Source organism: Leucopleurus acutus, assembly GCF_964270905.1.
Source record: "Leucopleurus acutus genome assembly, chromosome: 3".
NCBI lineage: Eukaryota > Metazoa > Chordata > Mammalia > Artiodactyla > Delphinidae > Leucopleurus > Leucopleurus acutus.
The window spans coordinates 105,594,542-105,612,389 of record NC_139145.1 but is presented as its reverse complement, the minus strand read 5'-3'; the positions used below and the strand labels follow the sequence as shown (position 1 = coordinate 105,612,389).

General features: G+C 37.5%; 1 protein-coding gene across 2 annotated transcripts in view; it reads right to left on the bottom strand.

Moving 5' to 3' along the window:
- Window positions 1–6,058: 6,058 nt before the first annotated feature.
- The window catches only part of MEF2C (myocyte enhancer factor 2C), a 143,916-nt gene continuing 132,126 nt past the window's right edge, over window positions 6,059–17,848 (bottom strand). For both annotated transcript variants that reach the window (XM_082836062.1, XM_082836063.1), the window contains exons 7-10: window positions 15,305–15,477; window positions 12,760–12,889; window positions 12,028–12,163; window positions 6,059–6,451 (exon numbers count right to left, since the gene is read on the bottom strand). In XM_082836062.1, coding sequence (XP_082692188.1) covers window positions 6,130–6,451; window positions 12,028–12,163; window positions 12,760–12,889; window positions 15,305–15,477 — 761 coding nt within the window. In that variant the 3' untranslated portion in view covers window positions 6,059–6,129. The remainder of the gene's footprint in view (window positions 6,452–12,027; window positions 12,164–12,759; window positions 12,890–15,304; window positions 15,478–17,848) is intronic.

The following is a 17,848-nucleotide window of genomic DNA, read 5'->3' as shown; positions in this document are numbered from 1 at the left end:
ACTCAACCTCCACAGGCTGAAAACTGAATTAATTACCTTCCTGACAAAGCAGTGACCTCTCCATACCCAATTCGAACATTACTATGATCCTAACCATTTAAGCTTGAAACTATAAACAATTCCTCATCTATCATCACTCCTACCATAAACCTCATCATTTGCTGTACTTTAACAATTCCATCTCTTGTAATCTTTCACTTAATTCCTTAAACCCCAGACTTCTTAAATTGCAGTTATATGATCAGACCCCAACCAACTCTTGCAGTCTTGTGCCTTGGGAGCTTCCCGGCCTCTGTACACGGAGGGTAAGGAGAGACCAAAGAAAGAGGCAGACCACTCCAGATTGGTGGGTGGCAGGTTTAATAAGCAAGGAAACTTACACAGAAGGCTTATCTTGAGTGGCTGCAATATAAGTGAATCTCTGCACCCGCTCACCAGAAACTTAAAAGTTTTGTTTCTCGGCTGAGCAGACCGTGGAGCGGCTGGGCCCGTGAGCCATGGCCGCTGAGCCTGCGCGTCCGGAGCCTGTGCTCCGCAACGGGAGAGGCCACAACAGTGAGAGGCCCGCGTACCGCAACAACAAACAAACAAACAAACAAAAACCACAGGCTCAAAGATTAGATTTTCAAGATGGTGACAACGGAACATGAAGCTAAGTGGAGGGCCACGTGTGACTGCAGAGGTCTTGTGCCCACAAATCAGCCCTGTCCTTATCCATCTGGGCCTTTCTCCATCCTACCCACCTCCAAAGACAAGTCAAAGACTGCTTCTGCTGGGCAGATTACGAAGTGCCTATTCTTGGGGCTTCAGCTCTGTTCCAAAGAGGGCCAAAGTGGTTCCCTTCTAGCACTTTGCAGATGTCTCTGAAAACACTTCCTATTTCCTATTAGCCTTTTAATCTCCTATTAGGTTATACATTTATTAATAGCAAGAGCTACATCTTGATTCATCCTAGAATCTACCATGAGATACGCATAATAATTGCTTAATAAATGCTTGCTGAAAATGGATAAAGAGAACAAAGAGAAAAGCACTGCTATTCTGAAGCCACATGCAGCGCTTCTGCAGGAGGCATTCTTTTTTTCATCAGAGGAGGGGTCACTGCTAATGCAAAAGTCCAGTTCTCCAGTCGGCTGGCCAGGGCCTCCTTATTTTCCTTTTCAGTTCCTAAATTAGTCTCTATGTTGATCTTTCTAAGGACATTTCCTTTAGAAATTATATCAGTAATTAAATTTTGGTAATGGATATATTTTATAGTTTCTAAAAATGGATGAATTCACTAATTTCCCCAAATATTTAGATAGAAGCCTATGTTTTCAACCTCTTTTGGTTAAGTAGACTATTCTGATGAAGAAAAAAGAAATAAGTCCGGAAGTGCTTTTTACACACTTTAGTTTAAAAAATATTAAACATGGTGATATCTTGCACAATGAGTTTTGGAAAAGTCTGTGTAATTAAGCAAGTTATCAGAGATCTTCACGGAACTGCTTTGATAACAAAGTTGAGCCACTTGATAAGAACCTTGAACTTCCGACACTGGCTGGATACATATATCACCCCAAGAGCAGGGAAACAATTCACACTCTCCCTTCCCCCCAAAACACAAATACCCCTCTTTTTGAGTATTTTGAGTTGAAAACCGAGAAAGCTCACTTGTGCTTGTGGGAGAAGCTGCTTTAAAAAAACACGATAAAGTGGAATAAATTTGAACAGCAAAACGTTAATTAAAAAAATGCACCACAGACACTGCATCACTAAGAAAGCCAGTAACTTTACTGAATTGTCTGCAAAATACAAATTATACCTTATTTCCAGCAGGAGAAACTTTTGAAAATTCCCCACTTTTATTCACTACAGACAGCTGAATTAAGTCCCTTGAGATACACAGATGTGGTTTAACTTAGTTATAACATCTTGTCATCTAGTGGCGACAAAGTCCAGCTTATGCCGCTGTGAGCCTCTATTTGAATATTTGTTGCAAATGCTTGTATGCCCTCATTTACAAGCTATTTTAATTACTGTCATTTAATGGAAACAAGTCCCCAGAAAAAGAAAAAGAAGAAAAATGATACAGCAAACCATCTGAAGCAATCCAAGTCCTATGCCTACAGTGACCCAGGGCTGCTTCGCTCCAAGAGAACACTGGCAATGCATTCAAACCACAACAGAATCCGTCTCTTAGCTGACCTCTCTGAATTAAACTGAGGTATGGATCAATTTGAGGTATGAACAGGGAAGGCAAAATGCAATACCCGATTATGAAAATAACCAAAATGGACAAATTTAATGTAGAAGATATGTGGCTTGGATTGCTCCACATCTTTGGTTAAAACGTATTAAGAAAAGCCTTTAATTACATCTTGTAGTCTGAAGCATTCTAACAGACACCAGTATTCCATCCATCTTCAAAAGATCTGTAGTGGCAGGAAATTAACGCCATATAAGTGATGACATCACAGCAGACGGCACAAACGGGAACAGATGAAGTACGCCATGCTTAGGCAACAGCATTTATTGGGGGTTCAAGTGGCGGCTTCTTCTTTAAAAAAAAAAAAAATCTTTTTTTTTTCTAAAGAAAGAAATACAAAGCATTTACTCTCTGGAGTAAAAACAAAAACAAGGATATAGGGGGCAAAAAATGCTATCTCTAAGTTAGAAGATGGGTATGTAAGAAAAATAAATACATAAAAGTGTGAGAGGGCAGACATTTTGTTTAAAAAGTGTATTGGAACTTTTTAAAATTTTCACCTTAGTTAACCTTAAAGTGATCTGAGGATGATAGGTATTTTTATATTCATCATTACAAAATGCTAAATTCCACCTTTGGGAAAAAATAAGCCATTTTACTAAAAAACACAATTTTAAAAAAGGTTGAAATGAACAGCCTTCCACGCACCAATGCATACAGGTTGTGCAGCTTGCGTATATTGCATCAGTTTTACCAGTATTTAAGCTTAATATTACCAAAAAATCTTCTAAAATAGGATTAGATATAACAATACTTGTAAGCTGTGTAAAATGCCACTTATGGTTCTTTTACTTGCAATGAAGAATGTTGCCTAAAATGTTACTCTAGGATGGGTTATGTAAAATAACACTCCCTCAGGGCTCTGCCCTAAACTCCTGAATACAAAGGATTTACCATGATAAAAACCCAAAACCGTACTAGCTTTGCAAATACAATAAATGGTAAATTACAGATAAGGTATAAGGGTAAAGATAGACAGCGATTGTTTACAGAAAGTGACTCATCACAATCAAAATTGTGCTTCTTCTCATTAAATCATCTTCAAAAAATTCTCAGATTATCCCTTTGCTATCTTGCCACCACTTTATATGAATTCAGTAGTGGGAACAAGAGATGACTGGCATCCATGTTCAAGTGATTCTGTTCTTTTCATGTTCTTATAAAACTATTGTCAGAACTGCTATAAATAGCCAGGGCTTCTGCTGGTACTTTAGCTTACTTTATCTTCAGCATTAGAAAATCACTTTTTCTTTCTTGCTGAGGCAAATTGCAGGTAAAGAATTAATATGGCTATTTTTTCATATTTTCACATAATGACCCTTTCCCACCCACTGGTAAGTTATTGATAAAGAGTTTTGAAATGACAAAGAACATTTGTGACATTTGCATATTTTGTACATATCAACTTATAGGGATGGGTTGTAAGAATGGGATCAAATTTATGGCGAGGAAAATAATTTTCTGTTTTTCCCCCTATGTGTGAATGTGTACGTGTGTGTGTGTGTTCAGGGATGATTTTCTGTTTTTCCTCTGCATAAATGTTTTTCTTTCATGTTCCATGGATACCTGGAGTAGTGGGATATATGAAATGATTGATTTTTTTGTTTGATTTAGTATATAAAACGTTAGTACAAGGCAGGCTAGCATCCTATATGGATAGAAACAAAGGTGCATTGTGGTCTAATTGTGGATTTCAGATCAAGTTAAGAAAAATATAGCCTAGTTAGTAAGGTCTCTTGGCTTTTGCCACCCAGCGGCAGCCTTTTGCAATGAGAAACACATAGCAACTATGCAAGAAAAAGAAAAAACTGGATAAGAAATGTCCTACACCTGATATAGCAGTGTCAATCTTACTGTCTATCTTCTTTGCTGTGTATGTCAATGTGTATGACTGGAGATGAATCGACAGATCTTCACATTCCAAGAGAAAATCATTCCTAGACTGAAATCTCTTTTAAACAATATATATCAACTTTCTTTTATGGCACTCACTTTTTAAAGGGTCTGAAAATTAATCCCTATAGACGAATATTAGACAAGAGTCATCATTATTTTTTGAAAATTAAAAAAAAAGGGACATAGAGAGGTTCTTTAATGGGATTTCTTGAAATGGCTATTAAATCTCTTTATTGAAGAAAAAATAGATGACATACATGCTTTATGCAGAAGTGACATTTGGGGGTCCTGACACACCGGGATTGTTCAACAGTCCTATATTGCTGACAAGATTGTTAAGGGTCAGGTAAAATAATTAAAAACGGATGACGAAGCAACTATCCCTTTACCTGCTTCCTTCTTATCTAGCACCCAGTCTTTCACATTTTTCTTCTGTGGGAATTTATAACTCATGCATAGAGTAAACTCCATATCACTTGTTTCTAGGGCTATATTGGCGGGACATGTGCCCCAACACAGCTCTCTCTTCTGGGCATATTTCTTAAAAGCGTTATCAAATTCTAGGCTGAAAACCAACCATATCATTTAGGATATGGGCAAGTTTAGGGTATGCACTTACTGAATTCCAAGATGCTTGGTGAAATGGTGAGATCAGAAAGGGGCCCTGCATTTGATAAAAATGCAAAAACAAAAACAAAAAAAATAGCATGAAAGAAACTAATTAGTATATACAATGGATGTCAGTTGACCCAATTGATTGCTAATGGGTTAAAAACAATTTAGGGTGTTGCAATGTGATATGTTCTAATCCCACAGGTTATCCTTTTGACAGCTGACCTTGAACTTATAAAATGTATGCAGAGTAAAAGAAAACAGAAAGAAAATAGTTACTCAAATGTGCAACTGCACAAATATACCCCCCTCCCGCTATTAAGATAACAAAACTTCTGCTATTACCATAATATTATATATATTAGAAAGCTATACACAAGCATGTTAATTTCACAGATTTTTTAAAAGATTCTTAATATTTTATATAATTAGAAATACACATTTCAAAAACAAAACTTCTACAAAGAGAAAACAGTTATCTTGGTTAGCAAAGCATGGAGTTCTTCATGGCTTAGGGTAGTGCTTTCTATACAAAAAGTCCTTTTTGGTTTTTTTACAGGACTGTTTAAAATATTAGCGAAGCTATCAAGGGGGAAAAAAACACATTTTGGCTTAGGTAAACTACAAAAAGCCACAAATGCTTTGCAAACTCTGTCTTACCTTTTATATGAAAATAAGCAAAATGTAATGTACATATTTTTATATTTTTATTTAATAAGAGATGCAGACCCAGATTTATTTATTTATTTAATTAAATACGTTAGCCCTCAAACTCCACATTTTTAAAAATAGGTATGGTCCTCTTTTAATGGTCGTCGATCCTTTCTCATGAGTGCCATACACCAAGGATGTGCCTGCAGGTTTGTGAGCGATCTCGGGGTGGGTGTTAGGTGACCTGATGTGTTCCTAACATTTAACCGTGGCCACCCTTTGCCGGGTCTGTCCAAGACATCTATACACTTTTCTATATGTTGCATAACAGCTGCTCTCTCTTTCAGTAAAGATCTGCCGCTTTTGGCAAATGTTTCCTTTTGTCTATTTACATGTAAATAACGTTGAACCTGCAACATGACACTATCTATTGTAACATACATTTTGCAAAGGAGCACAACAGTGAAAAGAAGTTAGCCTTAAAATCTATTTTGTACAAGTGTTCTGTTGTACAACTCAAGTGCTAAGCTTATCTCAGCATTTCTGTTTATCTTTATACTGTATCACTGAGGCAATTTAAAAGTACTTTTACAAAACAGAGTACCTGACTTTTTTTTTTCCACACACAGCACATATAATGCATATCGACCCCCCTTCCCCATTAAGGTATAGCACACACACACACTGCAAGAAAAAAAAAAAACTATTAAGTAATAATCTGATCATGTTGCCCATCCTTCAGAGAGTCGCATGCGCTTGACTGAGGGACTTTCCCTTTCGTCCGGCGAAGGTCTGGTGAGTCCAATGGGGGAGTGGAATTCGTTCCGGTGATCCTCTCGGTCGCTGCCATCGTACGAACTGCTACAGCTGCTCAAGCTGTCAACAGGAGATCTCCCCGCCTCGTGGCGCGTGTGTTGTGGGTATCTCGAAGGGGTGGTGGTACGGTCTCTAGGAGGAGAAACAGGTTCTGACTTGATGTTGAGGCTTTGAGTAGAAGGCAGGGAGAGATTTGAACTCTGAGATAAATGAGTGCTAGTGCAAGCTCTGTAGGAGGAAAGGAAACCCAGTTACAGATGGAGGAGGCCTGGAGCCCCCAGGAACTCACAATTACATTAAAACATCAGCTTAAAGATTTGCATCGACAACAGAGCATGCCCAGAGGAGAGCGTGTTTGAAAGCACCTGGGGGCGTCGCCTTCTTAGAGCAATTGGGATGCTTTTGTTGATTTGCCCCGTAATAATTCCAGCATTTAACTAGTCCAGGCCTCATGAATCATACCTCTAGTCTCTCACAGCCTCCCTAAATGTACAGGTTACCGGTTCAGGAAGATTTTTAACAAGACACGCTGGAAAAAGCATTTTCTATGTCCATGGAATTTCTCCCTAGGCTAGTTCCAAAATGTAATCCAAGACTTAACAATAGGGCTTAACAATACAGGGTTTAGGTTCTGAATTAGACTTCTTTGATTTACTAATGCCTGTGTTTGAAAATTACTGTAGAGGGCTTATTATGGATATAAATGTTTCCCTGAATTTAATATGCATATTAAGTTGCACAGTCTTCAGAGAAAGTGAAGAGAGTTCAAATTTCAAATAAAGAGAATCCATAAAATGCTACCTATAACTGTTTCTGGTGAAAAGCTTAGGATGGGGAAAGATGGGGAAGGAAATTTTAAGTATTGGCTTAAAAACACTTAAGACTTCCTATCCCACTAAAACTGAGAAAGAATTTGACTTTCTTCATCCTTTCTCAGTTACATGGGATGAAAATACTGGTTTTTTTCCCCATAATTACCTCAATATTATTATAGCTAGTCTCTCCCTGCTGGGATACTAAGACCACTCCTCTAATTTATCATTGGCATTAGTTGATGAATCTGGATTTGCCTAAGGAAAGGTGGTTGTAAAAAAGGATCTAGTGTGATTTTACTGGGTTTATAACCCTTAATCCTCATTTAATTCCAGGATATCAATAACTTGCCCTTCTTCCAAGGTGTGGGAGAATTTAGATACTTGGAAGTTCTGGAGGGAAAAGCATTAAGCTCTTAGGTGTAGCTAGCAATCACAATGACTTTGATCAGGATAAACCATAGTAATATTGCTGACATCAATTTTAAGATGCTTGTACTGTTCTTACATTCTGAGTGCACTGACATCCACGGCTAGAGTCAGTGTTACTTGTCCATATTGTCAAGAGGGAACAGATATCTCTTTTACTGAGGAGAGTCACAGTAAAGAATCATCCATACAGACACACCCACTTTAAACAGGAAAGCAAACCCACCTACTCATGTATGTGATTACGTTACTTTCCAATGGAGAGAATTAGATAGTATTAAAAATGTCACTGTAAGCAGTGAGAAAATGGGCATGTATTTCAGAGGAAAAAGTGGAGTAATTTGGGGCTGGGCTTTTGGAAGATGCAATTCAGGTTCAAGATACATAGAGATAACAAAATTAGAAATGAGTTTATCTCTGAGTGATGTTTTATACAAAAGCACCACCTACTGGCAAAGAATTACTTTCCTTCTCTTATTAATAGATGAGCTAATGTAGAGAATAACAGAAGGGAGAATTGTTTGTTTCCCTAATAAGGCTTTCTTTCTCTCCCTTTTATGATCTTACAGAATCAACGCAGTCTTAGCATTTATATCAAGATACTACACATTGAGTGTATATAATTTTCAATCACCTGTTTATACTTTTATTTATTTGTTTTTATTTTACATTGTATATTAGTACACTAATTTTCTAAGACTTTTAATTAAATACTCTTTAAATCAAAAAGGTATTGAAATGAGGAGGGGAACACCTGTATTTCAAAAGGATCCATAATGGTGGACTATTTTGTCTTGGTTCAGAGTTACTTAATGATTCATTTTGATGTCACAGGAAATCATCTTTTGATTTCCGGAAGAAAGAATTTTCCTGGCTCTGGCTAAGAAAGACTATTTCACTAAAATTTAATTAAATGCTTCTACTATGAATCACACAACTGTTTAATAATGAATGTCAATTAGGGGTCTGCAAATAAAGTGGCATATCTATAAATACCTTTGCCTGCCCTTTGACATTTAGATTCAGAGGCAGGGTGACATGGAAAATTAGACAAAAAAATTTGGTGAGTTGAACCAGTATAAGCAGTTAACCTGCATAAACTGAGCAAAAAATAATATAATCAAAATGCTGTTTCTTTAATACAGCTTTTGGAAGCTGCTTTTTCTACTTATTCACTCCATTTCCCAAAGTCAGCTGGCTTGTATAGATTTTGCTATATCTCTTCCCCACAAAAGATACAACACTAACTTGTTTATCCTTTCCTACAAACAAATAGGCTAGTCCCTAAGATAAGATAAACTTAGTTGGTGGCATTTCATTTGACAGTGAAAGCGTTCATGAAGCATTTTGAGTAGTTCTGGGGACACTAAATCCACAGTAATGCATTGTAAGTGATATCTTAGATTCAGCTTCATTATACTGTGCTATGGGATTCAAAAGAGAATGAAGTTTAATTGGCTAGTCTCCATTATCAAAGATGTATGTTCTTGAAAAAGGAGCATTGACAGCACTTCGCTGTATATATACTAGATTCAGATATAAGCATGTTGGTCTACTTGTTCTTGAGAACAAAATTTTTACAGACACAGATAATTGTGAGATACTTCCTATGTGAGGAGGTGCATGGGGAGACAGAAGCCAGATATGCACGTTCCCATATCCAGTCCTGCTGCAAGCTCCCAGCTACTACAGATGCCTTCCTTCCAGCTGGGGAAGCACCGACCTTCCCCATATTGTTGAGAAATGAAACATGACTGGGTAGCTTTATTCAAATTTCTTCCTGCCCCCGCCTGGAATTAGACTATCAAACTATATGTAACCTAACCTTTTAAAAATCATCTTTACTTAAAGTCATCTCTCAGTATGTACTGAATACCCACATCAACAAGGATGATGATGGAAATGCTTCTAGAAAATAGGTTGTCTTTTTTTTAGGTGGTAGGAGAAAAATACCAAAAAATTTGAGGGTCATTTTCTCAAATATTAGTATTCGAATGACTTTTGCTAACCCTTGATGGCAAGTTCCTTCTGCCAGTCTGCTCTGCCCCCTACATAGGTCAGTTTATGCTGGTTATCTAACTTGCTTAGATAAAATCAGATACTAGATAGTGCTAACAGTATAGCTTTAAGGACTTAAAGGTATTTCTATGAACAAAATATGAAGAGATCTTTCATACTTCTTTAATTTTGAGAAAGAATTGTGGCAACCCTCTTGGGCTGCGAGGAATTTCTACTTAGGTGGGCTGAAAGGTATTTTACTCTGCTTTGAACACTGTATCTATCCGAAAGAATGTGAGTCCACCACACAAGCATTTGGGACTACTTTGGCCTGCAAAAATATCAGTTTTTAAAAACTGATTTACATTGTAAGGAATAAAGGCAGCTCATGTAATTTATTTTACAAAAATATTACAACTTGGGATTTTCTTTTTCTTTTTAATATTTAATCGTGTGAGCATAGGCTAGCTCATTTGAAGGAATCTCCTTTTGAAAACTACTGTGTGTGTGTGTGTGTGTGTGTGAGAGAGAGAGAGAGAGAGAGAGAGAGAGAGAGAGAGACAGAGAAAGAGAGAGAGAGGGAAAGAGGAAGGAAGGAAGGAAGGAAGGAAAGGAGGAAGGAAGAAGGGAAGGAAGGAAGGAGGGAAAGAAGGAAGGCAGGCACGCGGGCTAAAATTAGAAGGGCTGGAAGGGGTATCTATTTGAGGGATAAGGGAAGTGATTAGGTGCAATAAAAACACATAACTCAGAGTCAACTCATGCACCATGAGAATTGGTGTTGAAAGAAACTGGAATTAAACAAAATGCTTCATCCTTGGCTGTTGTAATTCAGGTCCTCTCTAGTCCAGGGCTGTCACTTCTTTCTCATTTACTGAAGCCTCTATTAAAGGCAGCAGAGAATTTTGTTCTTCCCATGTAATAGAAGAGAATTTAAAAATTGTAGTGTAGTTAAAATACGTAAATACATGTGTTTTCTATGTAAAAATGCAAATTATTGGGTGTTACTGAAAAGAAAGCCAAGTCGGAGAAAATAATATGGCTTTTGACATTAATAATTTCTAGGGAAAGTCAGTCCTATAATGGATGAATTTTGTGAAAAATGAGAAGTAAACAGCTACCTTTATTTTTGACAAGAAGCACGAACAGTGGATTCACTGCCGAACCACAGAAGTACAATGCCACGTGTATGTATTTTAAGATTGCCTGGTTGATATGATGTAGTTAGTGATAACTGCCTGAAAAAGTTATTGCCATAAATGTCTATTTGGATAGTTAACATTTCTGGTTAAATTTAAATGTTATTCTAAATAGAGACATTCTGTTGCTGTTCAACATATAACATATCTTCAAAGTTAATCTTTGAAAGCAGAGCAACAGTGTCAAGTGAATTTCTTTTATTTTTTTACATGAGAGGTTAGAGTTTCAACAATAGTGATTAGTGAGTAAAATGCATATAAGCAAATAGTAAATGGGTGAAGACTCCACAACCAGAGCAGTAATCTATGTGAAATCAATTCCACGTGAAAGCTAGTGGGGCTGGAGCGGAGTAAGAGAGAAGTTGTGATAGTAATCAGTGATTTTTATTCTAATCAGAGTTTTATTCTCATTATCTCCTTAGAATATGAACATAGAATTAGCTAACGATTTTAACCAAGATCTCAGCAGAAAAGTGAAAGTGGGGTAGGCATACCCCACTTTTCTAAAATATAAGTATAAAAATATAAAAATGGTTTGTCTTTAATATTTTATATCCTCCTAGTAATTTCTTTTGAAGATTAACTGAAGTTTTGGAGTTATTAAACTGAAAGTCATGTCTTTGGTTCATGTTTTAAACTTAAAAATGGTTTTACAAGTAGTATTATTTGTGAATTCCGGGCCTTTTAAGATTTGAACTTTCCTATTGATAAATGACAGGAGTTATTTCTATAATAAAGACATATCTCAAGAGTACCACAAGGGGGCAGAAATAGACATCTTCTGACATCAGAAAACAACAAAAATTATTTTTATACCCAAATTTAGATAATTAGTGTATGTATGCACATATACATATATTTACATTCATACATCTATGAATATACAACTATATTATGAGTGCATTATAAATATATGAAGTTTGTATATCAGTGGAATAGCTGACCCTCTGAGTATTAGGCTAACTATGTTCATTACATTAGGCATGAACTATGTGGTTTATGCTAAGTGAAAAGGATTCTCAAATATCTTAAAAATTTAAAAAACTAATAACTATAAATGTTTTCTTATGTCCCACATGAACTATGTGAAAACTTAACTGAAGAAAAACTTATCATTGACAGAAGTAGAAACAAATATAGCCTAAAACAACTGGGAAATAACATACCCTACCATCACAGAGCTCTCCCTCCTCATAAAGAAGAAGGAAAGTAATACTTAAGCTACCTGAAAGGTATTAAACTTCCAGATTTTGATAAAGTAGAATTTTACATCCTCTAGAGGGACATTAGAGCACACAGTTAGAGACTGCCATTTGTCATTTAACAATGCATTCTAAAAGTGTATTATGAAAGAAGTAATATTGCTTACCCCAGTTGACTGAGGGCGGATGGCGGCATATTATGTAGGTGTTGTTGTTGCCAGCCAGTTACTGAGCCAAGATGAAGAGCGCTGGCGGTGTTAAACCCAGACAGAGACGACAGGTCTGCGCTACTCAGAGAGTACTCTAGAGAAGAAAATAAGAGAGTTAGGGAACATATTCAATTTGGAAATTATCAAGTGGTGAATAATCATTTTCAATTTTTAAAACATTCTATTGGTATTATTTAATGATTGTTATACTTTTTTTTTATTTGCAGAAGGGAGGGAGATAAAACATTAGGGACAATTTTAATTCAAAAGAGATATACTATATACCAAAAATTAAGTATTGTGTGAAAACTTCAATGTAATACCGCCTGCAATTCTAGTTTATTAGAACTACAATCTGGTATCACAAGTAGGTACATAGTATTTGATGACCTAGAAATGTTTTTTAAACAACCTTGAGAAAGTGAGCTTTCTATTACATCAAAAAAACAATAGCTCATTTTCTTGAAATTGTTCTTATATATTGAATTCAGGTTGGGTTAATAAAACTTTTGCTCACTAAGAAAGAAACATGTGGATATTCACTTTGTCTTAGTAATGAATAGGTAATGGTATAGTGCTCTGGACTCCACAGGTATTAAATAAAGCTTCCTAGCAGAGTAATATCTTTTTCATCTTGCTTTTTTAATAAAAAGTATTTAATGTATTATTTGAACATGGCAAACTACTCACCGTTACCATATGTTGTTGAAATGGCTGATGGATATCCTCCCATCCCTTGTCCTGGTAAAGTAGGAGTTGCTACGGAAACCACTGGGGTAGCCAATGACTGAGCGGACTGGGAGTTATTTATCCTTTGATTCTTTTAAAGTAAATAAAAAGATATTACTTATAGAATTTTTTAAGAGTTAAAAATACTAGATTTCAGTATTAGTGTTGCACATAAAGAGAACTTGGTACAAATCTCATGAAATTAATCATTTAACATGTGTCTCTATGAACTCTGCCAACCCTATCATTTACAATCCTTCAAGAGACCAGTTGTTGCCATAGTAACCCATTACATCAGTATCTCCTAGGCAACTGAACTAGTAACAAGTACCATAGCTTTATTATGGGTAAAAACAGACTATGTTGAAAACTGATGAAATATGTATACTGTACTTCTATTGTTTCAGTTTTTATTCAAATGCAAATTAAAAAAATTAAAATCAACCATGGTGGTTTTTATGCTCAGTTCTATACACACCAGAGCAGATGGGTAGAGGGGTCATGCTATATTTTGACCAGCAGGTGGTGCTCTGACCACTTTTTTTTCAGATTCTTCTAACCTTCCCTCAAACTAGATGGCAAAGCAGCTAACATATATTTAATTCCTTAGAGCAAGGAGATTAAAAATTCATATAAATTTAAATATCTTGAGAATTTAATTCTTAGAAAAATAAGCATATTCATGGTTTTAAATAACTAAGGATATTTTTGTTTGTTACAATTTTACTATAAATTAAATCCTAAAATAAACTGAAAACATGGCCTTTACTTACAGAGGTTGACACAGAAAAATAGATAACCTGATATCTCACCTATGAGTGATACTTGAAATGAATGGCATTTAAATATAATCAATATTGACACACACTAACTCCTGAAATCTTTCCATTTTACTACTGCTTCCTCTCCACCTAACAGTCACTTTGGATTTCTCCTTGCACGTGCCATTGAAGAGAAGCACCCTCACCACTTACCAAAAGCAGGTCGACATCCTCAGACTGAGAGCATGCGGAAGGAGTTTTATTAATTAGTGTCTGTAAATATTTATAATTGGGCAAAATCTTTTCAACAAAAGGAGAAGCATCTTCTGATAGACACAACAGTTTAAACAGTTTTAAAACTCAGACTCTAAAGATAACTCCTTACAAAGACATTCTTTGTTTTCTTTAATGAGCTGTTTGTCTCAAACATGAAGACAATCTATCCAGTTTTCAGCACAGGTCAGTGTCTCAACGTTCATTATTTCACCACCACATTTTGAGGAAAAAAAAAAAGATTGTACTTTGAAACCCCACTTGCTGGAGGAGGGGGGAAACCGCACCTGGCTGCCAGTGAGAGACCTGACGGATGGCTCGCAAGAAACCCTGGGAAAGCCTCAGTTTTAAGGGACTGGGAATAAATCTGCTGATAGAGACAGCCTGCCATGCATGGCCCACACTGCTTGGCTGTGGCCCTGTGGGAGGTTTTATTTATCCAGCCTTTTCCGAAGGGAATGTTGCACATTATGTGAATTTTTGGGGGCTGATATTCAAAATTAATCTGCACCGTGCCATAATAAACTAATCAGCTTGCAGGACTGTTTTACCCTGAAGCTTGCCACGGAGCAGAGAAAGAAAAAAAAAAATGTGTTTGCAGAATGATCTAAATCTGTCTGCTGAATCTTGGTTTTAAATGTTCTCGCTCTTAAGCAAAGCTAATTTGGAGAACACGGATGTAAGTCTCTTTGTTGCTGAATGTGGTCCCACAATATTATCTTCACCTTCGTCCTGTAGACCCAGGAGAAAGAAAAATGATAGCTTCCAGGGATATTATTTATATTTCATATTTATTTATTCTTATAAGTGCCACAACTGTTTTTTGATGTAAAATAAAAATACAACCTTTGTTCTCAAAATGCCTAGAATTTTAAGACAATTTGTTTTTGAGAGGTAACTACTGTCATAAAATGCATATTTGGAAAGATGAATTGAGGCAGTGCATAGGCATGTGATACATTAAACATTATCACTGCAATACACCTAAGAAAAGAATTGCTAATTAACGGGAGAAAGTTCATTTAGGAATTTTGAGAAAGATTTTTCATTGTCAGTACCTTAAGGACATATTTATTTAGTTCAATACTGTAAAAATCTGTTATGAAATACCTCATTCTGTGAGTGTGGTTCTACCATTGGTCAAATCAAATCATATGTGTCATAAGCAGAGTACTAGGTAATGACTTTTTTCTAATTATAAATTGGAGGCCTTAAAAGGAAATGTTTTCTTTGCCCCAGAACACAGCCCTATAGTGGAGTTTTTTTGGATGTTGGTTCTTTTTTTTCCACGGAAAAGGGAAAATGCACACTAGTTACCAGAAATAATAGCTAAATCCAACAGGGCCCCAGCAACAGCACTGATGTGTTAATTTTCTGGGAGCATGTGAGTAATTCATAAAGTTAGACAAATACACAAATAGCAAAACATATACAAAACAGCAACATTTATTTAAAATGTAATTTCACATTACCACTGATGGCATCGTATTCTTGCTGCCTGGTGGAATAAGAACTCGGAGATCTGGTTTACGGTTATTCATCCCTAAATTCATGGGGGGAGGAGATTTTGCTTGCATATTCTTGTTCAAGTTACCAGGTGAGACCAGCAGACCTGGTGAGTTTCGGGGATTGCCATACCCGTTCCCTGTTAACACAAAACAATGAGAGCACTGAGGAAAAAAAAAATCTAGACTCAAAAATGTTTCTAGAGAATACACTACATGAGATTAAGAATAAAGGATTAACAAGGTGAGACAATAACGTACACTGAAAGTTCACAGGATGACTGACAGCCTCCACATCAGGAACCCAATCAGTTATTTAACATTCCTCTGAAGGAAGATTAAAAACTCTTAATGAGAAGAGACCTAATAGATAGCAACTTGCCCAGAAACCAGCATATACTTTTATTCTATTAAAAAAATTTCGGGGGCTTCCCTGGTGGTGCAGTGGTTGAGAATCTGCCTGCCAATGCAGGAGACACGGGTTCGAGCCCTGGTCTGGGAAGATCCCACATGCCGCGGAGCAACTAGAGCCTGTGCGCCACAACTACTGAGCCTGCGCGTCTGGAGCCTGTGCTCCGCGACAAGAGAGGCCGCGATAGTGAGAGGCCTGCGCACTGCGATGAAGAGTGGTTCCCGCTCGCCGCAACTAGAGAAAGCCCTCACACAGAAACGAAGACCCAACACAGCCAAAAATAAATAAATTCATTAATTAAAAAAAAAATTTGGGAAGAAAGTCAGACAGTCAGTCGTTCAGGGTCTAAGAAAAGCACTGAATTGGTCCTGCACTTTAATTGACTAGCTCAGCGGAGGCCTGGCCGGCATGACTCACTCTTTGGGTTCAGCGATTTGGGTTTTATTTTGTGTATCTGTGTGTCCTTAAGTGAAGAAAGGGCATACCAGCAAGACTATAATTTCTAGGACACGCAGGAGGTGTAGTAGCCTATCACACGCTTTGCTATTCAGTTCCCCTTGTCTTTGAGCGATTTCTCCCTATGGCTTTCTTCCATCTGGTTTGCTCTCCTCACTAAGCTCAGTGTACGAACCTGAAGCCCTGCTTTCTTGCTCACACAGAACTTCAAAAAGCAGGACTCCTTCTCAGGGGCCGAAATGAGGGGACGATGCCTCCACTAAAGTGCTGATGCACAGGGCACAGGAGTAGCCACTGAGTGGCAACCGTCCTGAAAGGGTTTTCTTTGGTCTCTGATGCTTAGCCCTCCACTAACAGACAAATGGCTATCTGAAGGTGTCCATTTGTCATAATTCAAAATATAATGTCCCGTGACAGGCAGAGCTGTGGAGGGAGTCGATGCAACCTGAGCTGAACCGGAAAGTCCCCTGCTGGCTTCCTCTACCATCTCTGATTGGAGAGTAAGAGAAACCACCTAGGTCATTCAACAACCCGTGCTGGAAACCTACCTAGACAGTTGTTTTCTAAAGCTCTCTAAAGGAGACAGTCAAACCTCGTTGTTACTGTCATCATTATCATTATCGTAAAACACAAGTATCTATTACCCCAGGACGAATGGTACTGTGTGCTACCCAGTGGGGATGCAGAGACAAGCCCCCGGTCCTCAAAGGCCCTGCAGTCCCTTTGTGGCAATCCAATACAGGCACGCGTGAAACATACGCACTAAGACAAGGCAGCCTGGGGTGATGTGCCACAGAGCAATACAGATTAAGTGCTATTGGGTTCCCAGGAGGGAAGAGATTATCCAAACAAGATTCACGGAAGAGGCAAGAACTAATGTGAGTCTTGAAAAAACAGAGGAGGTAGTAAGATCTCTGGGCTTGTGACCAGGCACTGGGAAAGGTTCAAGGTGGCATGTGAGCATCCTGGTGAGAAGGCAACCCATGGAAAGAGGGGAGTGTCAGAGACCCTGAAGGAACATGGAGGGTTGGGCTGTGGAACCCACAGAAGTTTAGCCTGTGAATTCCAGGCTAACATGTCTTGGGTTTAAATGGTGGAAATGCAGACCCCTGAAGGTTGCAGAGCAGAGGTAACACAGGTCTTTAAGTGGACAGAGAGATCTACTGGTATTGGGATATTCTGTCATTAGGAAGGCCTCATAGTGTGATCCAGTCTGGAAACTTCTATGATGACCTGAGCTATGATGAGGAATTGGGAAGGCAAAGCCCAGGTATATTTCAGGAGAGATTTATGGGTACATCTTTTGAATTAGAATCTATTTGAGGCACACTGTGGAGAGCACACTGGTTCTTCATACCCCATTCATTTACTTGTCTCATTTTATGCATGAATAAACGGGCTGAATATATAACAAATAACTACAAGATTAAATCTGTCAATTGGATTATGCATAAAATTCTCCACTTTACTGGAAGAAAAACCCCACAAAATAAAACAAACAACTCCTCCCCCAAAGCGTGTCAAGTATAAAGTAGTTGCTTAAGAAGTGTTGGTTGAATTTGTATGTAAATTACTCTTCTATAATAAAACTTCAAGAAAATTAGCTAAATTCTCTAAAGCCAGCTAAATATGTCAAAAGCCCA